This window comes from Psittacula echo, assembly GCF_963264785.1.
Source record: "Psittacula echo genome assembly, chromosome: 3".
In the NCBI taxonomy this organism is placed as follows: domain Eukaryota; kingdom Metazoa; phylum Chordata; class Aves; order Psittaciformes; family Psittacidae; genus Psittacula; species Psittacula echo.
The window spans coordinates 127,238,134-127,263,566 of record NC_137736.1 but is presented as its reverse complement, the minus strand read 5'-3'; the positions used below and the strand labels follow the sequence as shown (position 1 = coordinate 127,263,566).

At 62.4% G+C, this 25,433-nt stretch overlaps 1 protein-coding gene across 1 annotated transcript in view; it reads left to right on the top strand.

Annotated features, from left to right (window-relative positions):
- Positions 1-1,289: 1,289 nt before the first annotated feature.
- Positions 1,290-25,433, top strand: part of ARAP1 (ArfGAP with RhoGAP domain, ankyrin repeat and PH domain 1) — a gene marked incomplete at its 5' end in the record, with an annotated part of 29,907 nt that continues 5,763 nt past the window's right edge. Inside the window, 27 exons of the mRNA XM_080613587.1 lie at positions 1,290-1,921; positions 2,523-2,653; positions 3,007-3,288; positions 5,807-5,882; positions 6,240-6,388; positions 6,966-7,036; positions 7,752-7,849; positions 9,119-9,232; positions 11,197-11,266; positions 11,727-11,847; positions 11,947-12,140; positions 12,543-12,849; positions 12,971-13,056; positions 14,501-14,683; positions 16,111-16,285; positions 17,661-17,795; positions 17,876-18,011; positions 19,242-19,344; positions 19,419-19,614; positions 20,000-20,045; positions 20,267-20,430; positions 21,379-21,591; positions 22,357-22,462; positions 22,676-22,823; positions 23,061-23,144; positions 23,275-23,343; positions 23,487-23,604. Of these exons, the coding sequence (XP_080469713.1) occupies positions 1,290-1,921; positions 2,523-2,653; positions 3,007-3,288; positions 5,807-5,882; positions 6,240-6,388; positions 6,966-7,036; positions 7,752-7,849; positions 9,119-9,232; positions 11,197-11,266; positions 11,727-11,847; positions 11,947-12,140; positions 12,543-12,849; positions 12,971-13,056; positions 14,501-14,683; positions 16,111-16,285; positions 17,661-17,795; positions 17,876-18,011; positions 19,242-19,344; positions 19,419-19,614; positions 20,000-20,045; positions 20,267-20,430; positions 21,379-21,591; positions 22,357-22,462; positions 22,676-22,823; positions 23,061-23,144; positions 23,275-23,343; positions 23,487-23,604 (4,207 nt within the window). The remainder of the gene's footprint in view (positions 1,922-2,522; positions 2,654-3,006; positions 3,289-5,806; positions 5,883-6,239; positions 6,389-6,965; positions 7,037-7,751; positions 7,850-9,118; positions 9,233-11,196; positions 11,267-11,726; positions 11,848-11,946; positions 12,141-12,542; positions 12,850-12,970; positions 13,057-14,500; positions 14,684-16,110; positions 16,286-17,660; positions 17,796-17,875; positions 18,012-19,241; positions 19,345-19,418; positions 19,615-19,999; positions 20,046-20,266; positions 20,431-21,378; positions 21,592-22,356; positions 22,463-22,675; positions 22,824-23,060; positions 23,145-23,274; positions 23,344-23,486; positions 23,605-25,433) is intronic.

Genomic DNA, 25,433 nt, shown 5'->3' with positions numbered 1-25,433 from the left:
TCAAGGGACTTCTGGCTGCTCATTGGGTCTGATGGGGATGTGGGGTTGGGCTGGTGCCGCTCACCTCAGGGTCCTTCCTCGGGACACGTGGGTTTGAGGCCAATCCGCTGGGATGAGCCCGGGTATTTCGGGAAGAGGATGCACCATTGGCTGGGGCAACCGAAACCGCAAGTGAGGGAAGTGCCTGAGTCAGAGCCAGCGTGACCCACACGGGCCGACGGCATGGGCAGCACCAGGAAATGCTCGGGCTCCCATGGAGCAGCTCTGAAACGGCCAAAATCAGCTGTGTGATGGGGGCAGCTCCGGGCTGGGAGCTGGGGTCCAGCCTGGGGAGGAGAAGGCTCCTTAAGGGGAGACCTTAGAGCAGCTCCAGTGCCTAAAGGGGCTGCAGGAAAGCTGGAGAGGGGCTTGGGACAAGGGCCTGTAGGGCCAGGCCAAGGGGAATGGCTTGAACCTGCCAGAGGGGAGGTTTAAGCTCCACTGAGGGCCAGTGTGAGCTTGTGCTGCTCTATCAGAGCTTGGGAGATACTTTGTGACCCATGGGTTTGATGGGGCTGGTAACAGCATCCCTCTGCTACAGTGACTTCTCTCAGCATCCCATTGCCATGCAGAGGCTCTGAGGTGCAGCTCCTGGACCCATCCATCTGCCCGTGTCTCTCTGTCCATCCTGGCTCACTCAGGCAGAGGCTGGGAGCAGGGAGAGCAGGAGCTGCCTCTCATCTGCAGCAGCTCTGCAGCTCCTGATGCATCATCTCCGCTCCCTATCGATTATCCCTTAATTACTCGAGCATCCTCCGGGACACCGCAGTTCCCAGTGGATTCTGCTGGTTGCTTCTTGCCATGGGGTCTGGTTGTGGGGGGTTTGCAGCCACCCCACACCAGCCTGCCCATTGCATGCAGTGGGACGCCCCATGGCTTTGGGGGGGGGGTCTATGGTCACCCCACACCAACTCACCCATTGCACATGGTGGGATGCTGAGGCTGGGGAGCACACTGGGACTTCATAGTACTGGTGCTGGTGGTGCTTATGGTGGCCTGTTGAGCCTCAGTGGGGATGACACCGACATTTAGACACCTCATCCAGGATCTTCCACCATTCCCAGATCCCTGCATCCCCCTCGGTCCCCTCCAAACCCAGGGGGTAATGTTAGTTCAGGGCCCACATTCCCTCAGTCCAGGACCGACCCTGACCCCTGTTATCTCCATCCCTAGATCCTGATGCATCCTGAGCCTCGCCGCGCGCAGGGGATGCTCTGAGCACCGCGGGGGCTCTGCCGCCGGCCCCCACCATGGAAGAGGAGGGGTCCCTGCCCGTGGCCGCCTGGTTGGCCGCCCTGCACCTCGAGCAGTACGCGGGATGCTTCCAGCGGAGGGAGCTGCGGACGGTGCGGGACTGCCGGGCGCTGACGGAGCAGAGCCTGACCCAGCTCGGGGTGCACCTGCCCGGCCACCGCCGCCGCATCCTGCTGGGGCTGCAGAAAGCCTTTGCTGAGGGGACCCCCCCCGTGGCCCCCGCCCCGAAGCCTGTGCCCATGAAGAGACACGTTTTCCGCATGAGCACCGCGGCGCTGCCCGAGCATCCGGAGCAACCGGAGCACCCCCAGGAGCATCCCGAGCCCCGCTGCCCGCTGATGGAGCTGGACCAGGGCGCGAGCCTCCCCCATCACCCCCCGCCCATCCCGCCCAGGGTCGGCTGCCGGCCCCCGCTCAAGTTCTCCGCATCGCTAAAGGGGGGCAGCCCCGAGCCCCCTCCCAGCGCCCCCCCAGCACCCAGAGGGGCCTCCCCACCGCCCGGCACCACGCAGCCCCCGCTGAGACCCCCCCTGCCGCCGCTGCCGGCCAAGCGCCATCAGCTGGAAGCCAAGGGCCAGGCCCCGCAGGCCCCCCCGGAGCTGCCCCCCAGGGCCGCGTCCCACAGGAGGTAAAGGGGGTGCGGGGGGGGTGGGGGTGTGACACAGGGGGGGTGGGGAGCCGTGGGGGGGCTGCTGTGGTGGTGGGGGGACCGTTGGGTGGGGGCATGGGGTGACGATGGGGGTTGGCCGGGGGGAGGCACCCCCCAGCCCACAGCACATCCCCCTAGGGTACCCCCAAACCCCACCACATCCCCCTCGGGTACCCCCCAACAGGTCTCCTGGGGTACCCCCATCACATATCCCTGGGGTACCCCCAAACCCCAGCCATTATTCCAGGGGTACCTCCAGCTCCAGCACGTATCCCTGGGGTACCCCCCCAGCACATCTCCTGGGGTACTCCCCCCGACCCCTTCACATCCCCTGGGGTACCCCAAGCCCTAGCACATGTGGGGTACCCCCCTGCGCATCCCTTTGGGGTACCCGCCAGCGTACCTGGGGTACCCAAGCAGCGGTGGCTTGTCTTGCCCAGCAATGCCCTCTAGTGTCGCAGTGTCCCTGTTTGTGTGCGAGGGTCACCCCAGGAACACCACACCTTTGCCCCATCCCCTTTTGGGGGACCCTAGCAGGGGGTGAGGGTTCTTGTCCCCCCTTTATCCCCCCCATCCCCAGGTCCTGGCAGGGCGCGGGCAGCGCTGAGGCCCGAGGAACTCGTCACACCCCGCGCGGGCAGGCAGCGAACCGCAGCCGGGGGGGGTCGGGGTGTGGGGGGAAGCTGATGTGGCCGGATGAGCTGAGAGCAGGTCGGGGCTCATCCTGCCTCGTGTGTCCCCCCCGCCCGCTGCAGCATCCTCCAGCACCGAGGCTGCTGCTGCAGCAAAAGGACCCCCCCAAATGCTGTCCCCACCTTGCACCCCAAAACCCTGCGGAGCTGGGGGGGGGAGCGGGGATCCGATTATGGGGAGGGGAGAGGACCCTTTGGGTGTGAGCATCCTCCTTGCGTGAGGTGCGATGCGGTGTGAGGGACCCCCCGAACTCCCCAAGGACCCCCCGGGATGTGCTGCTGGAGTGAGGGGGTCTCACAGCGGGGGGATGGCACCCATGGGTGAGCACACACCCATCCCCACGTGCCCCTGGCTCCGATCGCTCCCCAAAGCCCGTCCCCATCCCTTCTGCACCGAGGTGGTCCCCAAGCCCCCCTTGGACCCGCTGCCCGCCCTGCCCTGGCCGGGAGCTCTGCGGTGCCACCAGCGGTACCAGTGGCCCCAGTGTCACCAATGGCCACCAGTGGCCACCGTTGGCCGCAGTGGCCCCGTCCGGCGCTGGCCGGGGCCGGTGCAGGAAGTTTCGGTGGCGCAGGAAGTGCCGGGGGTGACGAGAGCTCCGGTCCCGCCGCATCCCCGGACCGCGCCGCATCCGGGCCCCGGGGCTCGCGCAGGTACCGGGTCCCGCGGCCCCGCCGTGGGTGCGGGATGCACGGAGGGGACCGGGGGGGGTGCCCAGGGAGCGACCCCGTTCGCTGCGTGTTTCCTGCCCTTGCATGGGATGGGCGGGAGGAGCCGCGTCCCTGCGGCGGCCCGGGGGGGGGTTGCGGGAGCAGGTCCCTGGGTGCCACCGTCCCCTCGGTGCGCAGGCAGCGGCTGGATGGTGCCCGCGGCACCTTCTGCCCCCGGCAGGGACCCGGCACCGCGGGGCTGGGTCCTTCCTGCTCCATTCCATAGTCTCGGGGTGGGCACTGCGGGCGCGGTGCTGGGCTCGGTGCTGGGCACTCGGCCACGCTGTGCCCTGGGGACGTGCCCCATGTGAAGGGGACAGGGACGTGTCCACGGTGGGTGCCACAGGGCTCCTGGAGGTGCCACGGCTCCCCCCATGGAATGAGGTGCACAGGGACATAGAGCAATGGGGTGATGATTGCCCCTGTTGGAGGCAATAGTTGCCCATGTTGGAGGTGATGGTTGCCCCTGTTGGAGGCAATAGTTGCCCATGTTGGAGGTGATGGTTGCCCCTGTTGGAGGTGATGGTTGCCCCTGTTGGAGGCAATAGTTGCCCATGTTGGAGGTGATGGTTGCCCCTGTTGGAGGTGATGGTTGCCCCTGTTGGAGGCAATAGTTGCCCATGTTGGAGGTGATGGTTGCCCCTGTTGGAGGCAATAGTTGCCCATGTTGGAGGTGATGGTTGCCCCTGTTGGAGGTGATGGTTGCCCATGTTGGAGGCAATAGTTGCCCATGTTGGAGGTGATGGTTGCCCCTGTTGGAGGTGATGGTTGCCCATGTTGGAGGTGATGGTTGCCCCTGTTGGAGGCAATAGTTGCCCATGTTGGAGGTGATGGTTGCCCCTGTTGGAGGTGATGGTTGCCCATGTTGGAGGCAATAGTTGCCCATGTTGGAGGTGATGGTTGCCCCTGTTGGAGGTGATGGTTGCCCATGTTGGAGGTGATGGTTGCCCCTGTTGGAGGCAATAGTTGCCCATGTTGGAGGTGATGGTTGCCCCTGTTGGAGGTGATGGTTGCCCATGTTGGAGGCAATAGTTGCCCATGTTGGAGGTGGTGGTTGTCCATGCTGGGGTGATGCTTGCCCCTGTTGGAGGTGATGGTTGCCCATGTTGGAGGTGATGGTTGTCCATGCTGGGGTGATGCTTGATGCTTGCCCCTGTTGGGGTGATGGTTGCGGGATGTCCAGCGGTGCCACCTCCCAAGGGGTGACCACAGCCACCATGTTCAACACCAGGAGCTCCCCAGCACCTCCTGGCCGTGGCTGGATTTGATGTGTGTGTCCCAGGGGCAGCCCCTGATGGGGCCGCAGTGCTGGATACTTGTGTCCACACCTCAATACTGGGGTGATGCTGCTGGAGAGGACGCCCTGTCCCCATGCCCTGCGCACACGATGGGTGCAGAGGAGCCCACCAGCAGTGGGGATGGGGTTTGAACCCCTGGGGGGTGCAGAAGGTCAGTGGGTGACATCCAGGAAGGTGATGGCTGGATGGCAGAGGCACATCCCTGTGAGCCCCGGGTGGTGGGGTTTGGCTCTGGGGTGCAGGGGTGATGGAGCCCCCAGAGCACCCATGGGGGGACACGAGGGCAGCACCAATGCGGCCCTGAATGCGCAGACCCCATTGGGCTCTGTTGTCACCTCCTGTCCCTGTGTTCCTGCACCCCTGGGTGCCACCAGCCGCTGCCTGGGCTGTGTGGCCGCTCCGTGCCCGCATTCCCGAATGGATGCGGCTGGTTCCCACGGCGATGGCTGCTGGGAAAGGAGGGCAGCGTGACCGGAGCAGCACCAGCGCTGCCCATTCCCATCCTGCTCCGGGTGGGACACGGCTCCTCCCATGCACCAGCCCTGGGGCTGGGGTCACCCATGGGACCCCAGGGACTAGCATAGGGGTGCTGGTGGTGGTGCTGGGCTGTGACGTTGGTGCCATGGGGCTGGTGTGGGGCACATCAGGGATGGGGATGGTGGCGTCAGCACCAGCGTGCCCAGGGCAGGGGTTGGGGCTGGATGCGCTTTGAGGTCCCTTCAACCCAACCCAACCCATTCCATGGTGGTTCCACGGTGGGGGGCTCGAGGTGGGTCTCTGCCTGCCTCCTCAGCGCCCTCCTTGCCTTCAGGGCTGGTCAGTCAGGTCCCGCATCCTTTTATCTCCTCAGGAAGCTTCGTCTCCACTTCCTGCCCTAAAACCAGATCCATAAATCCCGCGGTTTCTGTTTATGGTCGGGAAGCAGGAATTGAGTGGAGAACAGGAGGCAGGAGCAGCCCGTGGGCAGGAAGAGGGTCCCTGGGGTCCCTCTGCAACCCTGGCCAAGGTTTTGGGGTTCTCAACCCAGGAGAGCCCCAAGGCTCCATCTCCAAGGGTTGATCCTTGACATCAAGCTCCCAGCTCCTTGATCCCATCTTCTTACTGGTTCCCTGTTCCCTTACGGGATTCCCTTACTGGAATCCCTGGTTCCCACCCCACTGTAGGGCCCCGGGTAGGCAGGGAGCCCCCAGCCCCCCCCATCCTGCTTGGGGCACCCCAGATCCAGCTGGGGAAGCACCAGTGCCGCTGTTCAAGGCTGCAGGAGAGCATCAAACCCGCTCCAGGACGTGGCCTCCGATGCCATAGGCGGCTTCTGGTGTCCTTTGGGGGCAGATGAGGCACCGGAGCCGCAGCCCTGGTGATGGGGAAGTGAGGTTGGGAGCAGGAAGCTATTCCCAGGCTGGAAAAGCACCGGGATAACCTGAGGAAGGTGAAGTTTTCCATGGGAGGTCAATGGGACCCAGTCCATGGGCTCGGATGTGCTGGGTCTTGGGGCGCTGGATGCGGTGGGGTCTTCTCGCCCCATCTCGTGATGCAGCAGGGTTGGGAAGGGGAGGTTCGGGCTGCTCCAAGCAGCGTTTGCTCCTCTCTCCATAGCACCCCTGCCAAGGAGGGGGTCCCCATCGCCGAGAGACCCCCTGGGGTCCCCCCGTGCCCCCCGTCCCCACCGCTGCTCCTGCCCCGCTCCAAGCCCCCGGCGCCGGAGCCGCCCCCCAAGGGCACCGTCCCCTTCGTGCCCCAGTTCGGTGAGTACAGGGGGGCCCTCGGACCTTCCCCTGGCCCAGGTGATCCCTTGGGATGGGTCCCTCCAGCACCACCCGTCCTGTGGGTGCCGTGCTCCTGCTTGGTGGGTCCTCCCCTGCTCCGTCCCCTTCCGTACCCTCTGGGGTGGGGCTCTCCAGGGGATGCGGGCTCTGGGATGGGGTTTGGATGCAGCATCTCCTGGAGGAGGGCGGAGAGTTCTGAAAGCACCAATTCCTGGAGCTCCCTGCTCTTTCCTTGGGGGTCACCGTGTTTGAAGCAGCCCTGGTTTAACTGGGGTGATGCTGGGTGGGCAGGGGCACAAGAGCAGGGATGGTGCCAAAGTCCCATCCCGGTGGTGCCCTGGGGGTTGTGCCGTTGCCACCAGTGGGACTTTGCCCTTCCCAGCTCTTCTCCAGGCTCCGGATAAAGCCCCCATTGTTGCCCTGGAGCTGGGGTTTGCCAAGGGCAGTGTTGGGGAAGTGGCACCGTCCAGTGCTGGCGCATCCCTGTGCAGGCTGGGCCGGGCAGGGGGTGCAGGACCCCTCGCTCCATCCCAGCATCTTCCCTCTGCTCCTGCAGATGACTCGGACTATGAGGACTCGGCCTCGGAGGAGGAATTAACTGGAGCCACGGGGGAAATGGCTGAGAAGGTTGGTCCTGGAGTCCTGGGATGGGTTGGGATGAAGGGAGCTTAAAGCTCCTCCAGTTCCAACCCCTGCCACGGGCAGGGACCCCTTCCACTGGAGCAGCTTGCTCCAAGCCCCTGTGTCCAACCTGGCCTTGAGCACTGCCAGGGATGGGGCAGCCACAGCTTCTCTGGGCACCCTGGGCCAGCGCCTCAGCACCCTCACAGGGAGGAGCTTCATCCCAATATCCCATCGAACTCTTCCCTCTTCCAGGTTAAAGCCATTACTCCTCATCCCATCCCTACGGGCCCTTGTCCCAAGCCCCTCTCCAGGTTTCCTGCAGCCCCTTTAGGCACTGGAGCTGCTCTCAGGTCTCCTCTTAAGGAGCCTTCTCTTCTCCATGAGGTTCTATGGTCCCACCTTTCAGCCTGTCCCATCCCACCGGTAGCAGGGGGACCGTTCCCAAGGGAGCAGCGTTGGTGCTGGGCTGCTTTGGAGGTGCTGGGGAGCACCCCTGCCATGTGCAGAGCGGGGTCCCTGCCACCCTGAGCGCCCGGAGCCACCCCAGAGCATCCCTGCAGCTCCCTGCATCCTGCGCTTGCCGTGTGCGAGTCCACCTGCAGCATCGCACCCGACTGAGCCCCGCAGCAGGGTCTGGGGCTGCTCCGCACCCCCTGGGCTCTCCTGGCTGGAGCAGAGGGGTTGGAGCATTGGGATGCTCCCACGTGTGTCCCTGCAGGAGGATGCTGAGCCCGGGGCACCGCGGTCCCTGCGCGCCAACAGCCTCTTCAGTGAGGATGAGCTCAGTGAGGAGCAGGGAGATGCTGCGCTGGGCAGGTAGGGCCTGGCTGGGACCCGGGTGTGTGTGTGCAGGATGGGACCCGTGTGCGTGTGTGTGTGCAGGATGGGACCCGTGTGTCTGTGTGCAGGGGGGGACATGTATGTGTATGTGTGCAGGATGGGACTGTGTGTGTGTGTGCAGGATGGGACTGTGTGTGTGTGTGCAGGATGGGACCCGTGTGCGTGTGTGTGTGCAGGATGGGGACACATGTATGTGCACGCACACGTGTGTATGTGTGTGCACATGTGTGCGTGTGTGTGTATAGGCAAGATATTCCTGTGGCAGGGATGCTTGTACATGTGTGTGTGCACGTGTGTGTGCGCATGTATGAAGAAGGGATATGTGTGCATGTGCTGTGCGATGCTTGTGCATACATGTATGTGCGTGCATGCACAGCTGGAGATACTTTGCATGCACATGTGTGTGTGTGCATGTACAGGCAAGGGATACGTGCACCAGGGATGCTTGTGCATGTGTGTGTGTGCGTGTAAGCACAGGCAGAGAGCACTGGTCCATGTGTGTGTGTGCAGAAGTCGGGGCTCCACGGGCTGTGCACGCGTGTGCACACACAGTACTCATGGAGGGGAGCACGCGTGTGCATGCGTGAGCAGGGAGCAGCTCTGCACCTATCCGGGTTTGGGGCTGTGGCCATGGGCCTCCCCTCGTCCCCCATTCCCAGGGCTGGAATCCGGGTCCCTCCTGTCCCAGGACCTGGGGGATTCCCACCAATGGGACCCCACCAATGGGACCCCCACAGCGGGATCCCACCTATGGGACCCCCCTCAATGAGACCCCCACTTAGGGGGACCCCACCAGGGAAACCCCCACTATGGGACCCCCACCAATGGGACCCCCACAAGGGGATCTCACCAGTGGGATCCCCACCAAGGGGACTCCCACCAATGGGGACCCCACCAATGGGACCCCCAGAAGGGGACCCCACCAGAGGGACCCCCACCAAAGGGACCCCCACCAAGGGACCCCCATCCACGGGATCCCACCTATGGGGCCCCCATCAATGAGACCTCCACTTAGGGGGACCCCATCAAGGAAACCCCCACTATGGGGACCCCCATAATGGGACCCACCAGGAAGACCCCACAAGGGCCCCCCCGTCCCGGCCGCTGCCTCCTGCTCTGCCCATGCCCCGGGGAAGGACAAGGGGAGGCCGCAGCGTGCGGGGGGGGTGGGGGGGTGTCCTCACCCTCCCTGTCCCCACCCCCGGCCCCTGCCAGCTCAACGCCCCCCCCGCTCCATGTCCGCAGCCCCAGCCCCAGCCTGCACCCAGCGCCCGCCTTCCCCAGCGGCACGGACATGGAGGGGCCGGCGCTGGCGGCCCCGCTCAGAGCGGGGTGGTTGGACAAGAACCCGCCCCAGGGGTGAGTGATGGGATGGGGGGGGCGCGGGACCCTGCAGTTGCTCCCGCTCCATCCCAAGCCCCCATTTAACCCGATCTTAACCCAAAATGGGTTAAACCCACCCGTTTTGGGGTGGAAAAGGCTTGGTTGGAGCGGGTGCCATCAGCACTGAGCTGGGGGGGAGGAGGAGGGAAGCCTGCAATGAGCTTCCCGCTGGATCATGCATGGGAATGAGCTGCCTTTGCTCTGGGGAGCCCTGGAATAGCAGCGGCCCCCAAAGCAGCGCGTGGGGGGGATGTGGGGTGGATCCCTAGGGATGGTGCCCCCGTCCCGGCACCTCCATCCGGAGTGCTGAGCAGCCGGTGCTGGTGGCTCTGCCTGAGCGGGGCCAGCACCAGCCCGGGGCTCACGGCCTCGGTGCCCGTGGAGCGGAGCTGTGGGGCTGGGAAAGGGCTGGATGGGCAGGGAAAGGAGGAACGGGGAGCCCCGGCAGAGCAGCAGCCCCATGGAGCACATGGGAGGTGTTTGTGCTGCTGCAGAGCTCCCGGCTGCAGGAGTAAAACCATGGGTGCTGCTGGGTGATGTTGTCAAGGACAAGCAAGCATGGGGAGCCCAGTGCACCCAGTGAGCCCAGTGCACCCAGTGAGCGCAGTGAGCACCCAGTGAGCCCAGTGCATCCAGTGAGCACAGTGAGCCGAGTGAGTGCCCAGTGAGCCCAGTGCATTCAGTGAGCCCAGTGCACCCAGTGAGCACAGTGAGCGCCCAGTGAGCCCAGTGCATCCAGTGAGCACAGTGAGCCGAGTGAGTGCCCAGTGAGCCCAGTGCATTCAGTGAGCCCAGTGCATCCAGTGAGCCCAGTGAGCGCAGTGCACAGAGTGAGCACAGGGTCACGCTCACTCTCGTCCCATCAGGGAACCTGCTCAAAGGGCCCCTGCTCCAGCTGGGAGCAAAACCTAAACAGGAGACAGGAAGGATGTTTGGGAGCTGCTGCATCAGGGCTGCAGCCCCGAGGAGGAGGAGAAGGAGGAGAAGGAGAAGGAGAAGGAGGAGAAGAATTGAGAGGAGGAGGAGGAGGAAGCCTGGGCAGCAGGCTGGGGGGCAGTTGGGGAAGTGGAAGCATTGGGAAGTCCCTGGGAAGCTGCTGATGGGAGCCTGGGGGAGGCAATGGGAGGAAAACCAGGCCCCGAACCCCTCAGCATCTGAAAGCAATGGGAGGTCAGAGCGGGGCTGGGGGTGTGTGCCCCGTGGGACAGGGATGGGCTCCCAGGGCAGAGCAGAGTGGTTCTGATCCCGGTTTTGATCCTGGTTTTAATCCCGGTTTTGATCCTGGTTTTGGTCCTGGTTTTGATCCCATTTCTGATCCCAGTTTTGATCCCAGTTTTGATCCCGGTTCTGATCCCGGTGGCTGCTGCTGGTTCCAGAAGGGCCGAGTTCTGCTGTCACGTGTGGGGATGTTAAAACCCTTCCTGAGCAAACAAGCCCTTGAGCAGCAGCCCGGGGCTGTATCCCCATCCCGACAGCGATTCCATGCAAGAGCCCTGCTGGAATGTGTCCCCTTGGATCGGTCCCTGCCCGGGCTGTGGGTCCTGAGGGGTAAATTCAAACAGGGATTTGGGGGGGATCATTGGGGCAGGGATGGGGACACGGTGCAGGATGGAGGGATGGGGATGGGGATACAGTGCAGGATGGAGGGATGGGGACATGGATCAAAACTGGGATCAAATCCGGGATCAAAACCAGGATCAAGGGATCAGGATGGGGACACAGCACAGGATCGATGCTGAGGTGGCTCCAGGCTCTTGACAACTGGGGCATGAAGCACATCGGAGTCACCCCAGGTCAAGGGCGCTCGATGCAGCCTGGGGATGGGGGGAGCAGGGAAGAGGCTGCTCCAGTCCTGGGGGGCTCATGGTGCCCTCCATGGACCCTGTCCTTGGGTGTCCCATTGGGGGGCAGCTGGGTCACCTCCAGCGGGTCCCTTCCAGGTCCTACATCTACCAGAGGCGCTGGGTGAAGCTGGATGCTGAGCACCTGCGCTATTTCGACAGTGAGAAGGTGCGTTGGGGTCTGGGGCTTGTGGGGAGGAGGTGGCAGAGGAGGTGCCCCTGTGGGGCCGCATCCTGCTGGGTATCCCAGGGAGCAGCAGGGGTGGGTGCTGGGGTGATGCTGGTGGGATGCGGGATGCTGGGGTTGCTCTCAGCACTGCGAGCCTGGGGTGGTCCCCATCCCATCATCCCGAGGCCACCGTGAGGCCGCACCTCGGATCCTGTGTTCAACTCTGGGCCCCTCACTGCAAGAGAGACCTTGAGGGGCTGGAGCGGGGCCAGAGAAGGGCAGCGGAGCTGGTGCAGGGCCTGGAGCCCAAGTGTGATGGGGAAGGGCTGAGGGACCTGGGGGGTTCAGTGTGGAGAAGAGAAGGCTCAGGGGGGACCTGATGGCTCCCTACAAGTGCCTGAACTGGCTGGTTCCATGGCTCTCTGTGCTGAGCAGTCTCTCCCGCTCTTCCCTGCTCCAGGACGCCTATTCCAAGCGCTTCATCCCCGTCTCCTCCATCTCCCGCATCACCAGCGTCGGGGACCAGAAGTTCGAGGTCATCACCAACAACCGCAACTTCGTGTTCCGTGCCGAGAGCGATGGTGGGTTCCCGGCTCCGCATCTCCCTCCTGCGGCCCAAGGGATGAGCTCTGGAGCTTCCCGGGCCCTGCTTGGATCCTGACCCATCCCCATCCCCGCAGCCGATCGCAACGAGTGGATCCGGACCCTGCAGCAGGTGGCGGAGGAGCGGAGGAGGGCATCGATGTCCCCAGGCTCCAGTGGTGCCCCCGCCGAGCTGCCCGACAGGAGCGGCTTCCTGGAGCTGCGCGGCTTCAAGCACAAGCTCTTCGTGGTGGTGGCCGGGGACAAAGTTCTCCTCTACAAGAACGCTGAGGTCGGTGGTGGGGATGAGGTGACACCATGGGGCACCCCAGTGATGCTGTAAGGGGGTCCCTTCCCTTTGCACCCACACCCTGAGCAGTGGATGAGGTGACACCATGGGGCATGGCAGGGATGCTCTAAGGGGGTCCCTTCCCTTTGCACCCACACTCTGAGCAGGGCAGCAGTGAGCTGGGGGTGCCACCCCCTAAATGGGGACAGCTCAGCCCCACAGGCTGGTGACACTGGGGCTGCAGCCCCTTCTCACCACAGCTCCAAGCTTTGGGGTCCCCCAGGAGCACCGAACCCGCTGGAGATGCTCTGTAGGGATGGGAGCTGGGCAGGGAAGGGGACACGGCAGCTCCTGCATCCCCCGTGTCCCTCCGGGATGGGTCCCCATTGCCCACCCTCACCCCAGGACTATCGCCTTGGCATCGGCATCACCTACATCGAGATGAACGTGGGCAACGTGAAGGAGGTGGATCGCCGCGGCTTCGACCTCACCACCCCGTACCGCACCTTCAGCTTCGCGGCCGACTCGGAGCAGGAGAAGGAGGAGTGGGTGGAAGCCATGCAGCAATCCATCGCCGAGGCCCTCTCCAACTCCGAGGTGGCCGAGAGGATCTGGGCACTGGAATCCAACCGCTCCTGCGCCGACTGCGGCTCCCCCAAGCCCGACTGGGCCTCCATCAACCTCTGTGTGGTCATCTGCAAGCGATGCGCAGGTACCTGCATCCCGAGGCGGGCGGGATGGGCCCTGCATCCCCTGCTCAGGGTGCTGGGAACCACACTGGGGTGGCTTCTCCATCCCAAACCGGCTCCTCAATGGCTTTGTCTCGCTGGCAGGGGAGCACCGGGGCTTGGGTCCTTCAATCAGTAAAGTGCGGAGCTTGAAGATGGACAGGAAGGTGTGGACGGAGGAGCTGATCCAGGTACTGGTGCAGATCAACCCCCCCAAAGCTCCTTTTTGGGGGGCAGACACCCCCATCCCCTCCCCATGGCAGAGCCACTGGGGACTTCCCCAGCCTGATTCAAGCCGTTTGGGGTGCCCCTGCGGTGGGTTTGGCCCCTCAGCATCCTCCATCCCTATCCCTGTGGTCCGTGGACACCCATGTGGTGAGGACAAGCAGCACTTGTGTGCCGGTGCTGAGGAAGTGTTGCAGTGGAATGCATGGACACAGACGGGATTCATTCCCGGACCCAACCCCGCCGCATTCCCAGCCGGCAGACCCTGGCTGGCCCCGCTCTTCCCGACCTTTCCTGCTCAGATCCCGCATTCCTGCCTGCGTCCCACCCGCGCTGCCTCCGGCATCGCCTGCTCCCCGAGCCCCCAAACGCTTCCAGCTGTGCTCCATCCCCTCCCTGCTCCGGGATTGATGCCCAAACCCAGGATGCTTCCAGCATCCCATTCCCACTCTGGCTCTGCTGCCACCCAAAGGGCTCAGGGGCACTGGCAGAGCACCCAAGGGCTCGCTGAGACGGTGAGAAACCTCTCCGTGTCAGGCTGAGCATCATTCGGTACCGGGCAGTGGGATGGCGAGGAGCCATGGAATGGCCTTTAAATCCCCCCGGATGGATGCGGAGCATCCCGCCCCTTGCCGGCAGCTGGATGCTGCATTCCAGATGTGATTTTCCAGGCAGGAAGGGGGGTCAGTGGCTGCGGGGGCTGCAGACGTTGGGCTGAGCCGGGCTGTGGGGCTGCGTTACTGCAGCATGGGTGCTCCTGCGCCCTGTGCACCCCATGCAGCACCCATCCCCCCCCCGGTGCACCCCACTGCTCCCTGGGCAGGCACAGCAGCAGCTTTGGGCTATGAATGTCCCCATGAGCGGAGCTGCTGCCGAGCTCATCCTGTGTAAGGAATCCTGGAGGAGCTGCTGGAGCGAGGCCAGAGGAGGCCATGGAGCTGCTGCGAGGGCTGGAGCAGCTCTGCTCTGGAGCCAGGCTGAGAGAGCTGGGCTGGGGCAGCCTGGAGAAGAGAAGGCTCCTGAAGGGGAGACCTGAGAGCAGCTCCAGTGCCTAAAGGGGCTCCAGGAAAGCTGGAGAGGGGCTTGGGACAAGGGCCTGTAGGGACAGGCCAAGGGGAATGGCTTGAACCTGCCCGAGGGGAGACTGAGATGAGCTCTTAGGCAGAAGCTCTTCCCTGTGAGGGTGCTGAGGCGCTGGCCCAGGGTGCCCAGAGAAGCTGTGGCTGCCCCATCCCTGGCAGTGTTCAAGGCCAGGTTGGACACAGGGGCTTGGAGCAAGCTGCTCCAGTGGAAGGGGTCCCTGCCCGTGGCAGGGGTTGGAGCTGGAGGAGCTTCGAGCTCCCTGCATCCCAACCCATCCTGTTCCCAGCCACTCTCCATCCCCCCCATCACCCTCTCTTTGTCCCTCAGCTCTTCCATCACATCGGTAACGCTGTCGCCAACCAGTTCTGGGCCGCCAACGTTCCCCCCAGTGAATCCATCGGCCCCAGCAGTGGGAGCCAGGAGAGGAGGCGCTTCCTGACGGCCAAGTACCGGGAGGGCAAGTACCGGCGCTACCACCCGCTCTTCGGCAACCAGGAGGAGCTCGACAGGGTCCGTGCCTCCGGGGCATCGCCTGTGGGGTCCCCTGGGGTGCTCGGGGGGGGCCTGAGCCTGCTCTGGGGTGCAGGGTCTGCCCAGGCAGGGTGCCCAGCCTTGGGCTTGGGCTGCGTGGCTTCTTACCCTGTCTGTATCGCTGCCTGTATCCTTGCCTGTATCCCTGTCTATCCCTGCCTGTGTCCCTGGCTGTATCCCTGGCTGTATCCATGTCTGTATCCTTGCCTGTATCCCTGTCTATCCCTGCCTGTGTCCCTGGCTGTATCCCTGGCTGTATGCCTGTCTGTATCCCTGCCTTTATCCCTGTCTGTATCACATCACCCCCATATCCCCACTGTGTGCCCTGGGTTCTCCAGGAGGGACATGCTGGATGTGGGATGTGGATCAGATGTCTCTGATGGGGCACAACCAGCCCCATTTCCAGGCTGGAAAGCCCACTCTGAGGTGGGATTCCCCATTCCACAGCCAGGTTTCACCTCTTCCCGGCTTGGAAATGGCATCGGGGTCCAGCATTGGGCTGGAATGGGGTTGGTGTTGAGGGGGATGCTGTGATTCCAGCCTCTTCCTACAGCAACCAGCACCCAATTCACTTCCATTCATCCATTCCCGTTCCCAGCCATGGGCACGGTGCTGGGTTGGGGCTTCACTCCACTTTGCCCACAGGCACAGGGAATGATGTCCTGGCACAGGGAATGCCCAGCACAGGGAATGCCATCCCAGCACAGGGAATGCCATCACGGCACAGGGAATACCATCCCCGCACAGGGAATGCCATCCCAGCACAGGGAATACCATCCCAGCACAGGGAATGCCATCCCAGCACAGGGAATACCATCCCAGCACAGGGAATACCATCCCAGCACAGGGAATGCCATCCCAGCACAGGGAATACCATCCCAGCACAGGGAATACCGTCCCAGCACAGGGAATGCCATCACGGCACAGGGAATACCATCCCCGCACAGGAAATACCATCCCAGCACAGGGAATGCCATCACGGCACAGGGAATACCATCCCCGCACAGGGAATGCCATCCCAGCACAGGGAATACCGTCCTGGCACAGGGAATGCCATCCCGGCACAGGGAATGCCATCCCCGCACAGGGAATGCCGTCCCAGCACAGGGAATGCCATCCCCGCACAGGGAATGCCGTCCCAGCACAGGGAATGCCATCCTAGCTCCCCGTCCGCGTCCCTGCTCCTCCCCGTGCCGTGTTTGCCCAGGGCCGGGAATTCGCATGTGCCTTTGTTTGTTTTCCTGCCCCGCTCCCGCCCCGTGACTTCAGCGGCTCCTCCGCTCCAAACCTTCCCTCCCTCCCCTCCCGGAGCCTCCTTTGTCCCGCTCGGCCGCTGGGAAGCGCCGGCCCCGGCTCCGCTCCCGCTGCCCCCCGGGGCCCATCCCGGTGTTCCCGGTGTTCCCCAGGCGCTGTGCGCGGCCGTCACCACCGGGGACCTGGCGGAGACGCAGGCGCTGCTGTTCTGCGGGGCCGCCGTGTCCTGCGCCACCGGGGACCCCCAGTGCCCGACGCCCCTCGCCCTGGCCCAGAGGAGCGGGCAGCGGCTGCAGATGGAATTCCTGCTCCACAACAGGTCCTCAGGTAAGGGACTGAGCCCCGGGGGCGGCGGGAATCCCACCGGGAATGCGGCCGGGGTTGCCCGGGGGATGCAGGGCTCCAGATCCCTGCTGGGGCATCCTTGGGGGATACGGGGCTCTGGAATGCTGCTGGGGCATCCTGGGGGATGCAGGGCTCCGGATCCCTGCCAGGGCATCCCTGGGGGATGCAGGGCTCCGGATCCCTGCCAGGGCATCCCTGGGGGATGCAGGGCTCTGGAACCCTGCCAGGGCATCCCTGGGGGATACAGGGCTCTGGAACGCTGCCGAGGTATTCCTGGGGATACAGGAGTGTGGTCCCAGTGCTTTTTCCTACCCAGCAGCTTCCCAGCGTGGAGATATCCAGCTGCTCTGTGCATCCCAGGAGAGGGAAAAAGGGCTTTGGGGAGCACCCCCATGATCCACCCCAGCCAGGGATACGGGTCCAGAGCCCTGTATGGGATGCCGGGAAGGACAAGGCACCATCCTGGGAATCCCAGGGGACATCCCTCTATCCCCCACCTCCAGCATTCCCTAAACCTTCCCACCCATTCCACCCACTGTGGCTCCGGGTGGGCTGGCGGCTCCCATGGGATCCATCCGCACCCTAACACAGGGTGAACTTCCACCCCTGGAGCATTCCAGCCGCCGGGATGGAGGTGTTCCCGCCTGCCCCAGCCATCACCTCCCTTCCCCGCCTCGGCTCCAAGCCTGGCCCGCAGGAGCTGGAATTCACCCAGGATTGGGGCTGGCCCTGCCCTGCATTCCGGATGTGTCAGCACAAAACGGGTCTGGAAGAGCCGGAGAAAACCAACCCCCTGAGCTCATCCTGGCTCTGGAATTCCTGGGGTTGATGAGCCGTGTGTGGAGCAGGGCTGGGATCATGGAGCAGGATTCTCCCCCTTTTCCCTGTCCCGGGAGCTCCAGGGAGCCCCATGCTCTGACCTGGGGGTGCTTTAGGGGTGTCCCTGCATCCCGGTTCCTGGAGGGACTTGAGGAATGCCTCTTGTTGGAAGGGGGGAAACTGAGGCACTTCAGGACTGTGATGCTCCGCTCCTATGGAACCACAAGGAGCTGGGAGAGCCCAGGAGGAACCTCACTGATGGGAAAACCCAGTCCCCACCTTCCCACAGCATCCCCATCCCAGCTCATGGATGTGGGATGTGGGATGCGGGATGTGGGATGCGGGATGCCCTGATCCCCACTGCCCTGAGCCAGGGGTCTGGAGCTGGTCCTTGCACCCCAACCGTGCCACGCTGGTGCAGCTATGGGATGCTTTCATGTTCCTGCTTCTTGGGCTGGGCTGGGGAGCCCTGGTTGAGTTGGGGGTGAGATCTGGGGGGGCTCCAGCCCCCCATGACGAGCTCTGCCCCCCTTCACAGAGCCCCCTCGCCTGGAGGTGGGGGGCAGCGAGGAGAAGCCCTACTCGGTTCCGCTGCCCTCCGTCACCCACCACGGCTTCCTCTACAAGACCCCATCCATGGCCAAGCCCATCGGCGAGCGCAAGGGGCCGGAAGGTACGGGGGGGTCCGTGGTGGGGATGGGGAACAGCGGCCCCATTGCAAGCCCTTTGCAAGCCCTTTGCACCCGGTTGCAGAGTTCAGCCGGCGCTGGTGCACGCTGCAGGACGGGCTCCTGAGCTACTACGAGAGCGAGCGCAGCGCAGCGCCCAACGGCGAGCTGCGGGCCGAGGAGATGGTGTGCCTGGTGCACAACGCGCCCCACACGCACGGGTAGGAGCAGGCGCCGTGGGCACACACACGCAGCACCCCCAGAGCCTTCGTAACCCCCGTGCGGACCTTTTGTGCCATTCAGCTCTTTGCAACCCCTTTGCAATCGCTTTGTAACCACTTTGTAACTGCTTTGGAGCCTCTTTGCAGCCCCTTTGTAACCCTTGTGCAAACCCTTTGTAACCCATTTGTACCTCTTCAACCCCTGTGCAGTCCTTTGTAACCAGTTAGTAACTGCTTTGGAACCCTTTGCAATCCCTTTGCAGCCTCTTTGTAGCTGCTTTATAGCCCCTTTGTAACCCAATTGTAGTGATTTTGCAGCCCCTTTGTAACCTGTTTGTAATCTTCTTTATAGTCCCTTTGCAACCCCCTTGTAACTCCTTTGCAGCCTTTTTGCAACCCCTTTGTAACCCCTTTGTAGCCCCCTTGTAACCCCTTTGTAACCCCTTTGTAACCCCTTTGTAGCCCCCTTGTAACCCCTGTGCAACCCCTTTGCAACCCCTTTGCAACCCCTTTGCAACCCCTTTGCAACCCCTTTGTAGCCCCTTTGTAACCCCCTTGTAACCCCTTTGCAACCCCTTTGCAACCCCTTTGCAACCCCTTTGCAACCCCTTTGTAGCCCCTTTGTAACCCCCTTGTAACCCCTTTGCAACCCCTTTGCAACCCCTTTGTAGCCCCTTTGTAACCCCTTGTAACCCCTTTGCAACCCCTTTGCAACCCCTTTGCAACCCCTTTGTAGCCCCTTTGTAACCCCCTTGTAACCCCTTTGCAACCCCTTTGTAACCCCTTTGCAACCCCTTTGTAACCCCTTTGCAACCCCTTTGCAACCCCTTTGTAGCCCCTTTGTAACCCCCTTGTAACCCCTTTGCAACCCCTTTGTAACCCCTTTGTAGCCCCTTTGTAACCCCTTTGTAGCCCCTTTGCAACCCCTTTGCAGCCCCTTTGCAACCCCTTTGCAACCCCTTTGCAACCCCTTTGTAGCCCCTTTGCAACCCCTTTGCAACCCCTTTGTAGCCCCTTTGTAACCCCTTTGTAACCCCTTTGCAACCCCTTTGCATGATCCGCTCCCCGGTGGAGCGTGCCCAGGGATGCTGGAAAGCCCCGGGCCGCTGTGGGGGGATCCCAATCCACACCCTGTATCCATGGGTATCCACGCAAACAGGATACTCGCACCCACCCCCCCCCCGCCACCACCCATGGGTGCCCACGCTCCCCCTCCCTCCCTTCCCACAGCATCGAGCACACCTTTGAGGTGTACATCGAGTCGGAGAGGCTCTACCTGTTCGGGCTGGAGAAGCCCGACTCCGCTCGGGAATGGCTCAAGTCCATTGCCAAGGTAGGATGCGATGGGTCGGGAACGGCCGGATGGAGCCGGGAGCTCCAGCGCTGATGGGCTCCTCTTTATCCCAGTCCTTCGTCCATCCCTGTGCCGAGGAGCTCCTGGCGCTGGACTTCGAGCGCATCGGCCGCCTGCACTACAAGGGGGGCCTCAACCTGGAGCGCGCCAAGGAGGGCTGGTTCGCCCTGGTGGGCTCCGTGCTCCACGTCTGCTTCCAGGACAGCGAGCGGCAGGAACCCCTCCAGCTCCGCAAGCTGCAGGAGCTCTGTGCGTGCCCTGCCCCGCTGAGGGGTCCCCATCTCCACTCTGGGAGCGTGGGGACAAGGGGGGGCCCCCACATCCTCATGGGGACGTTGGGGGTGATGCTTTGGTGGAGCGAAGGCTCCTGCTGAGCTCTCCCCATCCCTGGAGAGCTGCTTCTCATCCCATATGGGCTGGGAGGGAGCGTGGGGACAAGGGGGGACCCCCACATCCTCATGGGTGGCACCCGGCTGTTGGTGGGAGGTTGGGAATGATGCTCCAATGGGATGCAGGCTCCTTCTGCTGAGCTCTCCCCATCCCTGGAGAGCTGCTCCTCATCCCAGTTGGGCTGGGGGGCGACCAGGGGACCCCGCATTCCCATGGGTGATGTTCTCTTCCCCTTCCCTTCCAGCCATCCAAGGGGACAATGAGGTGCTGGTGCTGGTGGAGAGGCGGAGGTAGGAGCAGAGGGTGGGGGGGTTGGATGCTTCCAGCAAAATATCCCAACCCTTCCTAAGTTATTCCTCATTTTGGGACGTCTTTGCCCTCTCTGCAACAACTGGAGAGGGACAGGACCATCCGCATGCCCCTGGTTCCAGCCTTCCTTGGGGGGGGTCCAGCCATGCAGTGGGGTTTGGTGGCGCATTGGGTCCCGTGCTGAGGCCAGGCTTCCCGGCAGGACACTGTACATCCAAGGGGAGAGGAAGCTGGATTTCCTGGGATGGGTCCAGGCCATCCAGAAGGCTGCGGGCAGCTCCGGGGACACGTTGTCAGAGCAGCAGCTCACTGAGTCGGATGTCCCACTGCTGGTGGATCGCTGCATTGACTACATCACCCAGTGCGGTACGTGCCAGCATCACCCAGTGTGGTACCTGCCTACATCACCCAGTGCGGTACGTGCCAGCATCACCCAGTGTGGTACCTGCCTACATCACCCAGTGCGGTACCTGCCTACATCACCCAGTGCGGTACCTGCCTACATCACCCAGTGCGGTACCTGCCTACATCACCCAGTGTGGTACCTGCCTACATCACCCAGTGTGGTACCTGCCTACATCACCCAGTGCGGTACCTGCCTACATCACCCAGTGCGGTACCTGCCTACATCACCCAGTGCGGTACCTGCCTACATCACCCAGTGCGGTACCTGCCTACATCACCCAGTGCGGTACCTGCCTACATCACCCAGTGCGGTACCTGCCTACATCACCCAGTGCGGTACCTGCCTACATCACCCAGTGCGGTACGTGCCAGCATCACCGGCTCACCTCATGGACACCATAGAGTCAGCTGGGTTGGAAAAGAGCTTCAGGTCCATCTGGTGCAACCATTGCCCCAAGGCCACCACTGCCCCATGGCACTGAGGCCTCGTCTCCACGGGGTGTGAACCCTTGCAGGGACGGTGCCTGCAGCCCTGCCCTGGGCAGCCTGTTCCAATGCCTGAGCACCCTCTGGGGCAGGAATTGTTCCTCAGCTCCATCTAAACCTGCCCTGGTGCAGCTTGAGGCCGGTTCCTCTTGTCCCATCCTTTGTTCCTTGGGAGCAGAGCCCAGCCCCTCCTGGCTCCATCCTCCTGTCAGGCACTTGTAGGGAGCCATCAGGTCCCCCCTGAGCCTTCTCTTCTCCAGACTGAACAGATCCTCCAGCAGATAACACAACACACGTTTCCCTCCATCTTTGAGCATTACGGGAAGGCTCCAGATGGAGCAGGGCTTTGGCTCCTCCATCCTACAGCCAGGAAGGGTCCCCGTTCCCTATGGAGCAGGTCTCACCCCACCGGCTCTGCCACAGGGTTGACATCCGAAGGCATCTACCGCAAGAGCGGGCAGAACTCCAAGACCACCAGCCTGCTGGAGATGCTGCGCAGGGATGCCCGCAGCGTGCGCCTCAAGGAGGGCGAGCACCACGTGGATGATGTGGCCAACACCCTCAAGAGGTTCTTCAGGGACCTGGGGGACGGGCTCTTCACCAGGCACTGGGGTCAGGACTGGATGCGGGCCACTGGTGAGCACTGGGGGCTGTGGGTGCTGCAGGACCAGGTTGGGGTCCCTCTTCCGCTGCAGCATCCTTCTTCCTCTCCTCCCTGGTTGGGGCAGGCACCCAACACACACATTGGGAATGGGGTGGGTGGGGAGTGGAGGGTGACCCCGTGCAGTGTGGATGGGGATGAGATGGGGCAAAGAACCTGACCCCCTTGCCCTGGGCTGCTGGATCCGGCTGATGGATAGTGGGGATGGATGGACCCAGTGGCAAACAGCCACGAGGCACAGTGCTGTGGAGCTGGGATGCTCTGGCCCCATGGAACTGGGATGCTCTGGCCCTGGGATGCTTCTGCCCCATGGAGCTGGGATAATCTGGCCCCATGATACTGGGATGCTTCTGCCCTGGGAAGCTGGGATGATCTGGCATTAGGATGCTCCAGCCCTGCAGTGCTCCAGCCCTATGAAGCTGGGATGCTCCAGCTCTGGGATGCTCTGGCCCTGTGGATCTGGGATGCTCTAGCGTCATGATGCTGGGATGCTCCGGACCCATGGATCTGGGATGCTCCAGCCTTGGGATGCTCTGGCCCCATGGAGCTGGGATGCTCCAGCCTTGGGATGCTCTGGCCCCATGGAGCTGGGATGCTCTGCTCTTGTGGAGCTGGGATGATCGGCTGCTGGAATGCTCCATCCCCACAGTGAAGGCTCTGAGGTGGGATGTGGAGGGGGAATGTTGGGGCCATGAATCCTGATCTCACCTTCATCCCCCTCAATGCTCATCCTCTGCCAGCGCTGGAGGACGAGGAGGTGAAGATCAACGAGTACCGGCGGCTCCTGGGCACGCTCCCCACAGTGAACCGGGCCACGCTGAAGGCGCTCATCAACCACCTATTCCGGTACAGCACCAGTCCCAGTCCCTATGGAGCACCACCGCATCCTCCATGGGGCCCTCATCCCTTGGCTCACATCCCAAACGAATAAAGGAAAGGGATCTGGGATGGCCCAAAGCCAAGCATCCCATCCCGGCGTTGGGACCGTTCCCCTTGGCAAGGCTGAAGGAGGGATCCTGTGGGGGTTTGGGGCTGGGATCTCAATGGGGCTCCCCACAGGGTGCAGCGGTTCTCGGGGGAGAACCAGATGAACACACACAACCTGGCCATCGTCTTCGGGCCCACGCTCTTCCAGATGGATGGGAAGGACTACAAGGCAGGACGTGTGGTGGAGGACCTCATCAGCCACTACGTGAAGATCTTCAATGTAGGTTCAGCCCTCCCCTTGGATCAGGATGGTGTGCGGGCATTCCCAAGGGATGGGGAGGGGGAATCTGTCTGCTTTGGAGATGAGGGGAGGGGGTCCATGTCCCTGCAGACCCCGCAGACCCCCAAGGATGGAGCTGCTGGGCAGGGGAGCGGATACCACTGGGAGCCAGCATCTGCTGCTGCAGTGGGACTCAAGCAGGGCCTGGGCAGCCCTGATGGCTCCTCATCCTTGTAGGTCAATGACCAAGAGATGAAGAAGCAGCAGGACGAGATCATGGCCATCATGAAGATGCGGGAGGCAGCATCCAGCGGGACGCAGGTACATGGGGACCTGACATGGGGTACTCTTCACATGGGACCCGCTCCAGCATCTCCTGGAGGTGCCGGGTGGTGGGATTCACCCTTCCCATGGGAGCTGCAGGTTGAGGTGCTTTCCCCGTGTCCTGCAGCAAGCTGGGGACTTCATCTGCACCGTGTACCTGGAGGAGAAGAAGACGGAGGCAGAGCAGCACGTGAAGGTGAGTGGTGGGCACAGGGGACAGGGACACCCGGTGTATGCCCACGGCTCCGTGGTGGCACAGGGACATGTGCTGAGGGGCTACCTCTGAGGTGTGAGGGCGGAACGGCTCCGGACACATGGAAACTGGTCCCCTCCTCCCAGATCCCGGCCACCATGACCGCCGAGGAGCTCACCTTCGAGATCCTGGACAGGAGGAAAGTGGTGATGAAGGAGAAGGACTATTGGAGCTGCTATGAAGTGAATGAGAGGGAGGAGGCAGGTTGGTGGGGGGGGATTGAGGATGGGGACAGGGATGGGGATAGAGGTGAGGATGGGGATGGGAATGGAGGTGGAGATGGAGGTGGTGATGGAGATGGGGATGGGGTTGAAGACAGGGGTGAGGATGGAGATGGAGGGGGGATGGAGGTGGGGATGGGGATGGAGATGGAATGGAGGTGGGAATGGGGATGAAGATGGGGTTAAGATAGGGATGGGGATGGAAATGGAAATGGAGATAGGGATGAGTTGCAGATGAGGTTGGAGATAGGGATGGGGATAGAGATGGAAATGGATTTGGGGATAGAGATGAGATAGAGATGGAAATGGGGTTGAAGATAGTGATGGAGATGAGATGTAGGTGGAGGTGGGGATGGAGATGGAGATGAGTTTGAAGATAGGAATGGAGATGGAAATGGAGATGGGGATTGGGATGGAGATGGGCTTGAAGACAAGGATGGGGATGAAAGGTTTCCCGTGGGGGCTGCACCATGAGGCAATGCTGGGACAGGTCCATGCCCTCAGGGGAGGGCAGCTGCAGTTTGCTCACCACATCCCTGCTGCAGATGGGCTGGTGGTTGGGACCAGGACCCACAGGACACCTTTAGGGGTTAAACACCACTGAAGCTTGATGGGGGTGTCTGGGTTCCCCACCCCAGGGTGCCCATGGGCAGCAGCAAGAGCTTGGCATGAGCAGGATGAGACCCAGGTCCTGGTGGCTCATCCAGGCAGGATGCTGAGCCCACCACTGAAAGCCAACATGGGATGCTAGGGCCTTGCCAAGCCCAAGCCCACAGCATCCTCATAGCTAAACTGAGGAAGTGTGGCCTGGATGATCAGGTAGTGAGGTGGACTGCGAACTGGCTGAAGGACAGAAGCCAGAGAGTTGTAGTCTATGGGGTGGAGTCCAGTTGGAGGCCTGTATCTAGTGGAGTGCCTCAAGGGTCAGTATTGGGACCAGTATTATTTAATATATTCATCAATGATTTAGATGAGGGAATTGAGTGTACTGTCAGCAAGTTTGCTGATGACACTAAGCTGGGAGGAGTGGCTGACACGCCAGAAGGCTGTGCTGCCATCCAGCGGGACCTGGACAGGCTGGAGAGTTGGGCAGGGAGAAACTTGATGAAATATAACAAGGGAAAGTGTAGAGTCCTGCATCTGGGCAGGAACAACCCCAGGTTCCAATATAGGTTGGGGAACGACCTGTTAGAGAGTAGTGTAGGGGAGAGGGACCTGGGGGTCCTAGTGGACAGCAGGATGACCATGAGCCAACACTGTGCCCTTGGGGCCAAGAAGGCCAATGGCATCCTGGGGTGTATTAGAAGGGGGGTGGTCAGTAGGTCGAGAGAGGTCCTCCTTCCCCTCTACTGTGCCCTGGTGAGACCGCATCTGGAATATTGTGTCCAGTTCTGGGCCCCTCAGTTCAAGAAGGACAGGGACCTGCTGGAGAGAGTCCAGCGCAGGGCGACAAAGATGATGAAGGGAGTGGAGCATCTCCCTTATGAGGAAAGGCTGAGGGAGCTGGGTCTCTATAGTTTGGAGAAGAGGAGACTGCGGGGGGACCTTATTAGTGTATATAAATATATAAAGGGGGAGTGTCACGAGGATGGAGCCAGGCTCTTCTCAGTGGCAAACAATGATAGGACAAGGGGTAATGGGCTCAAACTGGAGCACAAGAGGTTCCACTTAAACTTGAGAAGAAACTTCTTCTCAGTGAGGGTGACAGAACACTGGAACAGGCTGCCCAGGGGGGTTGTGGAGTCTCCTTCTCTGGAGACATTCAAAACCCGCCTGGACACATTCCTGTGTAACCTTATCTAGGTGTTCCTG